Source organism: Chrysochloris asiatica, unplaced genomic scaffold (assembly GCF_000296735.1).
Source record: "Chrysochloris asiatica unplaced genomic scaffold, ChrAsi1.0 scaffold00031, whole genome shotgun sequence".
Taxonomy (NCBI): Eukaryota; Metazoa; Chordata; class Mammalia; order Afrosoricida; family Chrysochloridae; genus Chrysochloris; species Chrysochloris asiatica.
Genome location: NW_006408549.1, coordinates 19053145 through 19066499, shown reverse-complemented (window position 1 = coordinate 19066499; position 13355 = coordinate 19053145). Strand labels below are relative to the sequence as shown.

The 13355-nt window shown below is 36.0% G+C and overlaps 1 protein-coding gene and 1 pseudogene across 1 annotated transcript in view; both read left to right on the top strand.

The window, feature by feature from the left end:
• CNBD1 (cyclic nucleotide binding domain containing 1) overlaps nucleotides 1–13355 on the top strand; it is a 683582-nt gene that overhangs the window by 494589 nt on the left and 175638 nt on the right. The window contains exon 8 of the mRNA XM_006859260.1: nucleotides 1–130. This exon is cut by the window's left edge and continues 6 nt beyond it. Within this exon, the coding sequence (XP_006859322.1) occupies nucleotides 1–130 (130 nt within the window). The remainder of the gene's footprint in view (nucleotides 131–13355) is intronic.
• Nucleotides 11156–12561, top strand: LOC102811978 (annotated as a pseudogene).

Genomic DNA, 13355 nt, shown 5'->3' with positions numbered 1-13355 from the left:
AAATTAAAAACTGAAAATATGCAAAAGGAACAATTAATTCACAAGTGTCCCTATTATGTGGAGTGGCCTACTTTGTCCATATGTGAGTTAATTGCACTCGTTAAATGGAAAAAATTTCCTCCAGGTCATGGTGAGTTTAATGCAATTTTGTATCATTTTTCTTCACATAACTTTATGTTACTGAAATTTAATATCATAATTTAATAACCATAATATTAACTCCCGTGGATAGTCTATAAGTTATTTAATGATTATCTTTGAATTGGAATCCTGGTATGGCACTGCTGGATAATGTGCTGGACTGCAAGGTCAGGTTGGACCACAAGGTTGGTGGTTCAAACCCACCAATCACTCCTTGGAAACCCTACACAGGGTTACTATGAGTTGGAACCAACTCAAGGGCACTTATCAACAACAACAACATCTTTGAACTGGACATTAGATCATTTCCTGATTTTCATTAAAAACTGTCATTTATGTACATCTCTTGAATCCTGTAGTGGCACAACAGGATAAGCACTGGACTGCGAACTACAAGGTCAGTGATTCAAACCCACCAGTTGCTGCTGGTAAACCCTATACAAGGTCACTATGAGTTGGAGCCAGCTCGATGGTGCTTGACAACAACAACAAACAGTAGTAGTTGGAAGAGATTTTTATAGAGAGCAGGTGAAGTTGAAAAAGGGGTGGCAGCAGTGAAGCCGTCCAGATTCCAACATGCAGCTTGGCGAGTATGCATACATTTCCTCTGCTCTGTTTACACAAAAACTCAAAACTTCAGTGACTCACATTGCCCAATTTGTCCATCAAGGAGAGTTCACTAAACAAGGATTTTAGCACAAGAAGATCTATGGTAGGATGGGGCAGAGTCTTAAGTCTCTTTTAGTAAAGTAATAAATTGCTTCATGAAAACAAACAAGCCAAAAGCAAAACTATGGACTGCAATTTTGCCTCTCTCTCCTCCAGTCTCCCAAACAGCTGAGGAACTTTTGTTGTTGTAGTTAAGTGCCTTGGAGTAGGTTCTGATTCATAGCAACCCTGTGTAGAGTTTCCGCAGTGCGGCTGATGGGTTTTGGACAGCTGACCTTGTGGTTAGCAGTCCAATGCTTATTCTACAGGGCCTACAAATCCAAGTCTAAACCAATTGCCTTTAAGTTTATTTTTACTCGCTGCAACCCCATAAGAGTAGAACTATACGTTTTCATAAGTTTTCCAGTATCTAGGTTTCTAGAAGTAGATGGCCAGGCCCTTCTTTCGAGGTGCTTCTGGGTGGACTTGAACCTGTAACCTTTAGATAAACAACAGAATTCTTTAACCCTTTGTACTACCAAGGGACTTCACAATTTTGGTGCAGGGTATAGTGTAGAGAAGAGGAGAATAGTTTTGAATCAAGTTTGAGAGTTCAAGTTTAAAAAAAAAAAAACAGATATGAATTACAAAGTCCAGAATGAGACTATGCTAAAAAAAAAAATGTTGATGAGAGGTTATAGAATCTGTCTCAACTATGTTTGAGGAAATTACTATTCAACAGAGCATTTCTAAATTCAGCATATTTTTTGTGTACAAATGTTTAAAAAAAATATATTCCGTAAGGCGTAAAGGTTTGGATTTAATATGTGTCCTCCCTTTTTATCACAAGTATCAATGTTGGTCATTGGCTCATTTCCAGACTTATTTGTTATACAAAACATTATCTTAGCCTTTTCATACTATCTTGCCATTAATATGTTTGAGATGCTTAAGAAGTAAGAAAGAAACTCAAATCCTAAACACTTTAATTTATATGAGTAAAAAATATGGAATTTGAAAAAGGAATATTTAAAAAAATATTTTGTTAATACTTAAACCTAGAAAAAAGTTGAAAAGTTTCAACTTTATACTCTGTTCCTTACACTGATGTTGCATTCAAGTTCTTTTTGATATATGTCTTAAAAATAATGGCAGTGTTTGTTACACTATCTATTGCAATGGGCAATCTGTGATTATATTGAATAAGTAAAAGATAATATTTTCACTGCTCCACCAAACATATAAATGTGTAATGTTTATAATTACATAATTTTGAAAAACATTTACCCTCCTTAATAAAGAATAACAGTTCATCTAGGTGATCTTTAAAGCCCCTTTTAGCACTGAAGTACTTTGGTTCTCATAAATAAACATGGATAAGTGAAGAATAAGTTCTGCCACGCTAATCTAATTCTCTTTTGTGTTAGTGTCAAAGTTGATATAGCAAGGAGAAGCTCTAGAAGTACGACATGTTGATTTTATTGACGATCTTTTCGAGTTTTTATTAGAAAACTTTAGAGAATATTACAAATTATACTTTCATTATCTGGGTTTAAAATTAGTAGGATTTCAAAAGCATAATTATGCATGTTTTGATCTTATTTTAGTAATATATTTTGGATGATGTTTCAAAGGGATTTAGTTAATTATTGAAATACTTGAAAGAGGTTAGGATTAATCCTTGGTGATCTATGAAATAAGTGAAACTTGTTTCTAGCACAATTTCCTTTGTTACCATTTGTTACCTTTGTTACTATTTCATGGTTCCTCCTTTGCGTCATATACCAAAGGAACCTGTTGTAGTTGTTAAGTTCTGTTCTCGAGCTGGTTCCTGTTCATAATAACCATATATAGTGGAGCAGGACGGGCTCCTGAATGAGCTGCTGAAGGATCTGAACCACTGACCTTGCAGTTAGTAGTCCAGTGCTTATCCTACAGCATCACACCAGGCCTCCTCACAATAGATGTGTGAAATAATGTGAGCCTGTCATGTTTGTATCACACCATCAAAAGTCCTCCCGAGTGTTATTATTTCTAATGGTGACTGGCTAGACAATGACAACCTAATGATCTCTAATCTCTCTAATCAGTTGTTTCATTGTATATCATGTGTAGAAGAAAAATATGGTAAATTTAACTTTACATCACTGAAATGTTACGTATTATTTTACCTGCTTTTGAACAGTATGCTTCATCCAGTTCTAGATATGATTTTATTTGATCAGAGAAATTATTCAAAGTGTACAGTACTCAGTTTAATCATAAAAGATAAGCTCTGGAAATATAACAACAACAATAATAATAATTACTAATGTGGAGGAAGAGAGTAGAGAAGAAGATGATATGCAGTCATGTCAATGATAGACTATTACTTCGAAGCTCTACCTAATAGAGGAGTTCTGGTGTGGCACTGTTGAATACGTACCGAACTGCTAACCATGAGGTTTGCCATTTAAACACACAAGTTGATACTTGGAAACCCTATACACGGTCATTATGAGTCTGAACTAACTCAGTGGCACTTAACAATCTAATAAAAGTCTGAATTTCTAGACTTTTAATACTAGTCTCTTCCAGGTAAATTAAATGTTCAGGAATCAAACTTCATCATTTCAAGGGAAATTTGAGCATCACAGAATCAGGTTTATGCTTAGAGTCACGTAAGATTAAGGTTGTACATATGATCATCTTTTGGAATTTGTTTAGGATGTTCTTGTACTCCTTCTTTTTTTGTGGAATTCTAGATCATTGATTGCAGACTGTCCCTGTAATACAAACATTTAATGCTATTTCATTCTCTGTCAGCCACTGCTTTACTTGTGTCACATGCATTTTTATATTTTATATTTTTGTTCAATTCAAAATATTGTCTACTTTTCTTTGAGATATTCCTTTTACCCTTGATATATTTTAAAGTATGTTGTTTAATTTCCCCAAATATTGAGATGGATTCCTGTCATCTTTCTGTTATAATTTCCAATTTGATTCCATTTTGATCTGATAACATATTTTGTATTTTTACAATATTTAAATTTGTTGATGTTCATTTTATCACCCAGGTATTGATCTATATTGGTATATTTTTCTCTTGGAATTTGAAATGAGAGTGTATTCTGCTTCTGTCTTGTGTTGGGATTGTATTGCTTTGGTGCCATTGAGTTAGCTTCGACTCATAGTTACCTTGTGGATAACAGAATGAAGCGATGTCTAGTTCTGCACTATTTTTATGATAGCTACTATTTTTGAATCTGGCTTGAGTTTCTGGCAGTTCCTTGTTGATGTATGGCTGCAGCCATTTTAGGAAAATTTTTGCTAGCATGTGACATTAATATTGTTTGATAATTTCAATATCATGCTTGATTACCTTTCTTTGAAATAGACAAAAATATGGATTGTAGTTTAGTGCTCTGTAATTGTCAGTTAGATCCACTTAACTGGTGGTGTTATTTAGTTCCTCTATTGGCATCTTGCTGACTTCATCTCTATTAGTTACGCTAAAGCCAAATGTTACTTACAAACAAGGATGGAAAGTTTTCATCTCTCATTCCTTGGACATATTCTCAGAAGGGATAAATCTCTGTAGAAGGATATCATGCTTGGAAAAGTAGAGGGCGATTGAAAAAGAGGAAGATTCCTCAAGAGGTAGCAGCCTCAAACATAACAAACATGAAGATCTTGCAGGACCAGATTTTTTTTTTTTTTTTCTGTTTTGTGTACAGTCGTTCGTAAGTAGGAACCGACTTGAAGACACCTAATAACAGCAACAGTGATACTCCAGAGAGTATAATTCAACTTTTCTTATGAGTTTGCATAGTTTTACTTTTAATAAAATTTTGCATCATGTAGTTTGTAGTTCTTTTCCTGTGTGTGTATATACATATAAAAATTGTTATGGTTTCTTGGTGAGTTGATTGTTTTCTTCATTATTATATAATGTATATTTTTATCTCTTTTTGGGCTCTTAGCTCTTAAAACTACTTTATCTAGTACTAACACAACCACTCCAACTTTATTTTGATGTGTGTATGCATGGCATATGGTAATAGCCTCCTTGTCTTCACCCACCTGGTAGCCTACGGTGGGGTTCTGGGTATATCATGTCCATTTCTAGAAGCTTGTGAATTTTACCTCAATTGATCTTTTATTGCCATGGTCTGTTTGGGGGAAACAGTAATTATGTTCTTACAATCTAGTCAAATACATATTTCCTGCAGCTCTACCCACAGGGCAACCACCACTATCCACTCCTATACCATCTGATAAGTGATAATTAATTAGTAGCTAACATCAAACAAACCTACCCTGAATTATATTTGTTACCCAAACAGCAGAGAGAGAATTCTGTATATACTTCTAGTCTCTCTAAGGGGAATTCTTTGGACAGAGAATGCAAAGCAGACAGCAGCCTGAGTTTGACATATATGACAATATCCACCAGAGCTCATCCAGATATAGAAGGATCTAAGGGAAGGCACCATCACTCATCTGTCAGTTTGTTATAGTACGTTGGTTTACATGTTGTTATGATGCTGGAAGCTATTACACTGATATTTGAAATACCAGCAGGTCACCTAGGATAGATAGGTTCCAGCAGAGTTTCTACATTAAGAAAGACTAGAAAGTTAAACCAATTATTTAACTAGGAAATTAAATCATCAGATTCTTCTGAATATGTTTAGCCACTGAAAACCTTCAGTTATCGTGCCTGAAGATGATCCCCTCAAGTTGGATGGTGCTCAAAATATGACTGGGCAAGAGTGGCCTCCTCAAAATTGTGTGTCCATGATGACACAAATGGAATAAAGTTTTCAGGACCTTCATTTGTTGATCGACACAACTCAAAATGAGGAAAAAAAGCTGCAGGCCTTCATTAATAGTCAAAATATGGAATTATGAAGTATGAATATGGATTTAGGAAAACTGGAAGTTGCAAAAAAATGAAATGAAATACATAAAGATTGATATCTCAGGCATTAGTGAGTTGAAATGGAATAATATTAGCCATTTTAAATCTGACAATCACATGCTTTATTATGTTGGGAGCAACAAAATCAAAGGAATGGCATCATATGCATTGTCAAAAAGAACATTTCAAAGCCTGTCTTGCTGTGATAGGATAATATCTATACAGGAAGACAGGACTTCTGATGTGGCACTGTAGAATAAGCAAACGACTGCAAGGTCAGTCTGAACCACAAGGTTGCCAGTTCAAACTCACCAATCCCCCCTCAGAAATCCTATATTGGGTTGCTATGAGTCAGAACTGACTCAAGGGCACTTAACAACAACAATAACAATGAAGAAGACCAGTGAATACCACTATTATTCAAATGTACACACCAATAACTTAAAGCCTGTGATGATAAAATGAAAAATGTTACCATGGAGTTAGAAACCAAAATACACTTCTGAACCTGTACCTGTATTTCTCAAGCTGAATGAAATGAAGAAAAAATTTAAACCTCGACTTGCAATGTTGAAGAATTCTGTGGGCAAAATACTGAATGATGCAGAAAGCATCAAAAGAAGATGGAAGGTATACACAGAATCACTGTATCAAAAAGAAATGGTCAATATTCAGCCATTTCAAGAGGTAGCATATAATCAAGAACTAATAGTATTGAAGGAAGAAGTCCAAGCTCCATCGAAGGCATTGGCAAAAAGCAATACTCAGGAATTTAAAGGATACAAATTGAAAGGTTTCAAGAAACTGATAAAGCATTGGAGGTACTCATTCGTATAGAAAGAAATTTGGAAGACAGTTAAATGGCCAATTGATTGGAAGAACACCATATTCACGTCCATTCCAAAGTGATTCAATGGGAAGTGGAAATCATCACACAATATCATTAATATCACATACAAGTAAGTGTTAGCTGAAGATCATGACAAAACTGCTGCAACTACATCACCATAGAACTGCCAGAAATTTAAGCTGAACTCAGATGAGGATGCACAATGAGGAATATCATTGCTGATGTCAGATGGATCTCGGCTGAAAGCAGAGAATACCAAAAAGATGTTTACTTGTGCTTTATTGACTATTCAAAAGCTTGTGACTGTGTGTACCATGACAAAGTGTGCTTATGAGGAATCTGTACTTAGACCAAGAGGCAGTGGTTCAAAGAAAACAAGGGGACAATGAATGGTTTAACATCCAGAAAGATGTGTGGCAGGGTTGCATTCTTTCACCATGCTTATTCAATCTGTATATTGAGCAAATTATCTGGGAAAATGGATTATATAAAGGACAATTTGGTATCAGTATTGGAAGAAGACTCATTAACAACCTGTGATATGCAGATAATATAACTTTGCTTCCTGAAAGTGAAGAGAATTAAAATACTCACTGATGAAGATCAAAGACTACGGCCTTTGATATGAATTTCACTTTAGTGTAAAGAAAACAAATATCCTTAAAGTTGAAACAGTAAATAACATCATGATAAATGGAGAAAATATTGAATTTGTCATGGCTCTATAGGATCAGCACTGGACTGCAAACCGCAAGGTTGGTAGTCAAACCCACCAGTTGCTTCTTGGGAACCCTATACAGGGTTGCTATATAGGAACCATCTCAACCGCACTTAACAACAACAATACCAATCCAAATCATGGTATTAGCCTGACATGCATGTGAAGAACTGATACATTTGAGTTATGGTGTTGGAGAAGAATAATAAAATGGACTGCCAGAACAACAAACAAACCTGTGTTGGAAGATACATTGGACATATTATCATTCTTTGGACATATTATCAGGAGGGGCCAATACGTGAAGAAAGAAATCATACTTGATAAAGTGGAGGGTCTAGAAAAAAGGGCTTACTAAATAGATATAAACTTAATTTAGAATCAATATTCTGCCATTTGTATTAAATATGGAAATTTTAATACTCTGTGAGTCTCATGCTGTCCTCATTATGTTGTAATTGTCTTATATTCTACATACATTGACACACTCATTGGTATCATAGTTTTGATTTTAACAAATATATATAAATAACTTAATAGAAAAGAACTGTTTCTAATATTTACCATTTCTGTTGCTCTTCATTGAGATTTGAAGTTCAGAGTGTTCTTCTGGTGTCCTTTTCCTTCAGTCTGAAGAATTTCCTTAACATTTCTTTTAGATCATGTCTGTGCTCAATGAATTTGTTTCCTTTTCTTCATTGGATAATTAATATCTTTTACTTTGCTTTCATTTCTGAAGGATATTATCACTGTTCCTATATCCTGAGTTGACAGCTTTGCCTTTTTTTCCATGGCACTTTAAAAACATGGACCACATTTTTTTGTTCTTGTTGGCTTCTGATGAACAGTTACGATGAGAATCGTTGTTTCATTGAAATAATGTGTTGTTTTACTCTGACTGCTTTCAAAATATTGCCTTGTCTTTTGTTTTCAGCAATGTGTTTATGGTTTATCTCAGTATGAATTTATTCGAATTTATCACATTTGGTGTTGACTGAACTTCAGGGCACCTAGAAACTACAGCAGCAGCAGTTAGCATTTAAGGAAGTTCTACTCTAACTATTTTAATAAAACGTTCTTTGATTAAAATCAATATACCTACTCCTCAATTGAAGTATTGGTGTGGCGCTGTGGGATAGAGCACTAGATCACAAGGTCAGTTTGAATCACAAGGTTGACGTTTCAAACTCACCAGTTGCTCCTTGGAAACCCTATACAGGGTCACTACGAGTCAGAACCGACTTGACAGCAATTAACAGTAACAACAACTCTGCAGTTATTGACTATCTCATTAAGTAGCATTTCACATTTATAACAAGATTTTTTTTTTAATCTACTATCTGATTATTTTGCTCATTAGCAGAATAAATCTGGCAGAGAGGAACGCCAAGGTGCTAGGCGAGAGTAACACTGATTTTGATGGTAAGGTTATATATTAACTTGGCTGGGTATAATTCTCAATGGATTGGCAGTTTTGCCACAGTGTAATTTGTCAGATTTGTAGCAATGCAGTCATTCTTTATTTTGGCATCTGATGTGGTCATCCTTCATGCAAGAGCAGTTATATGACCAACATTTAGTTTGTTTAAAAATGTTCAAACTCATTTGTTATACATTTGATTTACTTAAGATATAAAAAAATGAAATCAAATATTTAATTTTTAGATGGAAGGAACTTCAACTTTACTTTCAAATGACAGGAAATAAAATATCAAAAGCTATTTGCACTAATAGGAAAGGTGATAATTTTTGGCTTATGAAGCAATAAAAAAGGCAATGTTAAACACATTGTGAAATTATTTATAGAATTGGTCAGAATTTACAGTCCATTGACTTTAAAGGAAGTTATCTTCAATGATATTAGTGGACCTCAAGTTAACTGAAGACCCATGGTTTCTTAGAGAAGAGAAAACCTGCCTCAAGATTACAGTACCAAATCTACATGAGTTTCTAGTCTGCCCAATGGACTTCAGACTTGTCATTCTAATAATCATTTGAGTCTCTCTCACTCTCTGTATGCATGAGTTTGTATTGTTGATGCTAACTGCTGTCGAGTTAGTTCTAACCCATAACAATATCATATAGGGTTTTTGAGGAGCAGATGGAGGTTTGAACCACTGACCTTGTGTTTAACAGTCAAGTGCTTATCTTATAACACCACACCAGACCTTGTTTTGGCTGATGATATTGAGCTTTTCCACCATCTCTTCCCAAGACATAGTCATTTTCATTTCTGCGTATGCCACCTGGTAAGGTTCATGTGTATAGTGATCTTTTATGTTGTTTAAAAAAGATATTTGCAATGACCCAGTCATTGGTCTTCACAAATTCTATCATGCAATGTCCCACATCGTTTCTATCACCAAGGCCATATTTTTCAATTACTGATCCTTCCTCTTTTTTTTTTTTCCAACGTTGGCATTTCAATCTCTTGTAATTATCTATACATCTTGATTGCATGTTTGATCAATTTTCAGACTGAAGAAGTTGGTAGAATTCTTCAATTTCATCATCACTGGCTTTAGAGGGTGGAGCACAAATTTGAATAATAGTAGTATAACTAGTCTTCCTTGTTTTGTTTGTTTGTTAAGTGCCGTCGAGTCGATTGCGACCCATAGCGACCTTGTACAGGGTTTCCGAGGCTGTAAATCTTTACGGGAGGAGAACGCCTCATCTTTCTCCCGCGGAACAGCTGGTAGTTTCGAACTGCTGGCCTTAAGGTTCGCAGCCCAATTCATAACCACTACGCTACCAGAGCTCCTTTAACCTATCACAGGCAGCAGTATACTTCAAAATAAATCTTGAAATGTCCTTTTTGATGATGAATGCATCTATTCCTCTTCAATTTGTCATTCCCGGCTTAGTAAACCATGTGGTTGTTAGATTCAAAATGGCCATTACTAGACCTTATCAGCTAACTAACGCCTAGGATATCTATTTGTGCACTTATCAATGGTACTTAAAAACAGCCCTCTAGCTAATGAATTGCTCTTCCTTATCTCCCACCCTTTTGGATAGTGCCTCTACTGAATTTTTCCATTGTATTAGTTTATGTCAAAATGAGCAAATCTTTCAGATCCTGTGAAATATAGTGTATACTTATGTTGCTTGTTTAGGGAAAAAAAAAAGTCTAGCAATGACTTTCTTTGTGGTAGAATAATTATTTCTTTTATTAGCTTCTTGCATCTTTACACACAAATAGGAGTCACATGAGAAATCCATTTTTCATAACTTTATAATTGATTTTCAAACTTCAATTATAATAGTGTTTGTATGCTCTTATTAAATCCAGCATTTTAGAAAACCAAGGATTATCAGATAATAATATTCTATAAAGTGTTGAAAGAAGAAAAATACTAGGTCAGTAGAGGGCAGCCATGTCAAAGGTCTACATTTCTCTTCTGGTCTTTTAATATTTCCCAATCGTATAAGAAACCTTTGGGAGACAATTAAAACTATTGGCTAAATATTTAACTAAAGAAAAGTGTGAGCATTTATGTAAATATAGGCTTAACTGTTCTCATTGTTCTGCTTATGTCTCATAAAGCATAACTTTTTTGTTGTTGTCACTTTCATTATGTGAAAATAATGCTATTATCTGATGTTTATTGGGATTTTGTATCATTCTTCATCCTGAAATCTTTACAAGTTATTTTTATTGCCCAAATTCTATTTTTAGAATGGATAAATTGCTATAGAATCTGAAAGGGATAACTTCTTTCTTGTACATATGGCAAAGTATTAATGTTATTTATGCTTATATGAGCAATGTTATTTTAAGAGATAATACTGACAGCGCGATACTTATCTCGACTCTTAGCTTGTCGAGAATCGTAACTGGGACCCAGTATCTTCTCTTGCATCCTCCTCCACCTCCTAATCTGTAGCCTGCATGTGTGAATGTATATCCATCCACTTCGGCCAGGCTGGTGTCCAAATTGGCAATGCCTGTTGGGAGCTCTACTGTCTGGAACATGACATCCAGCCCGATGGTCAGATGCCAAGTGACAAGACCATTGGAGGAGTTGATGACTCCTTCAATACCTTCTTCAGTGAAACAGGCACTGGTCAGCATGTGCCCAGAGCAGTGTTTGTAGACCCAGAAGCCACAGTCATTGATGAAGTTCGCACTGGCACATACCGCCAGCTCTTCCACCCTGAGCAGCTCATCACAGGCAAGGAAGATGCTGCTAATAACTATGCCCGTGGGCACTACACCATCGACAAGGAGATCATTGATCTGGTCTTGGACAGAATCTGCAAGCTGGCTGACCAGTGCACAGGACTTCAGGGCTTCTTGGTTTTCCACAGCTTTGGTGGGGGAACTGGTTCTGGGTTCGCATCCCTGCTGATGGAACACCTATCTGTTGATTATGGCAAGAAATCCAAACTAGAGTTCTCCATTTACCCAGCCCTACAGGTTTCCACAGCTGTCGTCAAGCCTCACAACTCCATCCTCACCACCCACACCACCCTGGAGCACTCAGATTGTGCCTTCATGGTAGACAATGAGGCCATCTATGACATCTGTTGCAGAAACCTCAATATTGAGTGCCCAAACTACACTAACCTTAACTGTCTTATTAGCCAAATTGTGTCCTCCATCACTGCTTCCCTCAGATTTGATGGTATCCTGAATGTCGAGCTGATGGAATTCCAGACCTACCTGGTGCCCTATCCCCGCATCCATTTCCCACTGGCCACATACATCCCCATCATCTCAGCTGAGAAAGTGTACCAGCTTTTTGTAACAGAGATTACCAATGCTTGCATTGAGCCAGCCAACCAGATGGTGAAATGTGACCCTAGCTATGGTAAATACTTGGCTTGCTGCCTGTTGTACCGTGGTGACGTCATTCCCAAAGATGTCAATGCTGCTATTGCCACCATCAAGGCCAAGTGCAGCATCCAGTTTGTGGACTGGTGCCCCACTGGCTTCAAGGTTGGTATTTTAATTACCAGCCTTCTACTGTGGTACCTGGTGGAGACTTGGCCAAGGTACAAAGAGCTGTGTACATGCTGAGCAACACCACAGCCATTGCTGAGGCCTGGGCTCGCCTGGACCACAAGTTTGATGTGATGTATGACAAGCGTGCCTTTGTTCATTGGTACGTGGGTGAGGGGATGGAGGAAGGAGAGTTTTCTGAGGCCAATGAGGACATGGCTGTCCTTGAGAAGGACTATGTGGAGGTTGGTGTGGATTCTGTTGAAGGAGAAGGGGAGGAAGAAGGAGAAGAATATGAATTCCTTTCAGCCCTGCAGCATGTCACACTCAACTTCAGCTTCTGTGTTATCTAACAAAGCTTTCTGGTTAGGTTGTCTTCACTATCATCTATGATCATGGTTTATTTTTCCATGTGTGTATCAGATTTTTCCATCATGTCTCAATGTAAAAGTATTAAGAAAGGTTGAAAAAAAAAAAAAAAAAAAACCAAAGAGATAATACTGAATATTTTCTGGAATCGATAGTTGTTTCCAAATGTAAAATATCAGTTAAATTTGGGCTGCTGTTAAGTAATAAATTACAGGTGTCTGAATAAGGTGTTGACAATTAACCGGGAACTTCACAACGAATGATTTTATATACTTAATAAATTATTCTCAAGAAAAATTTGGTTTCTTCTTTATTCATGCTACTACTAATGTATTTAAGAATTAAGTATGAAGGGAAGCAATATATTGCACATTACTTAACCAAATCCTTCTATCATAAATGAAATATCAGTAGTATGTAATCTGCATTAACTATAAGAATATCACTTAGAAAACTACCTCAGTGTCTATTTAATTCAGTGTCTTGCTTAACTAAAGGTATCACTGACAGGAAAATGATGTCTCTGCTAATCTCAGGGAGAGCTGACCAATTTTACTTTGCTCTTATGTTTTCTTAATAGGTTAAAAACAAATAACACTATCTTAAAGGTCAAAGGATGCATTTTGTGTGATTTGAATCATTTTAAGATTTCTGAGACTTGTTTTTGACCATGAATATGGTCTATGTTGGTAAATGTTATATGTGCACTCATAAACAATATATACTCTACTATTCATTGGTGGAATATTCTGTAAATATAAATTAATGTTCAAATTGG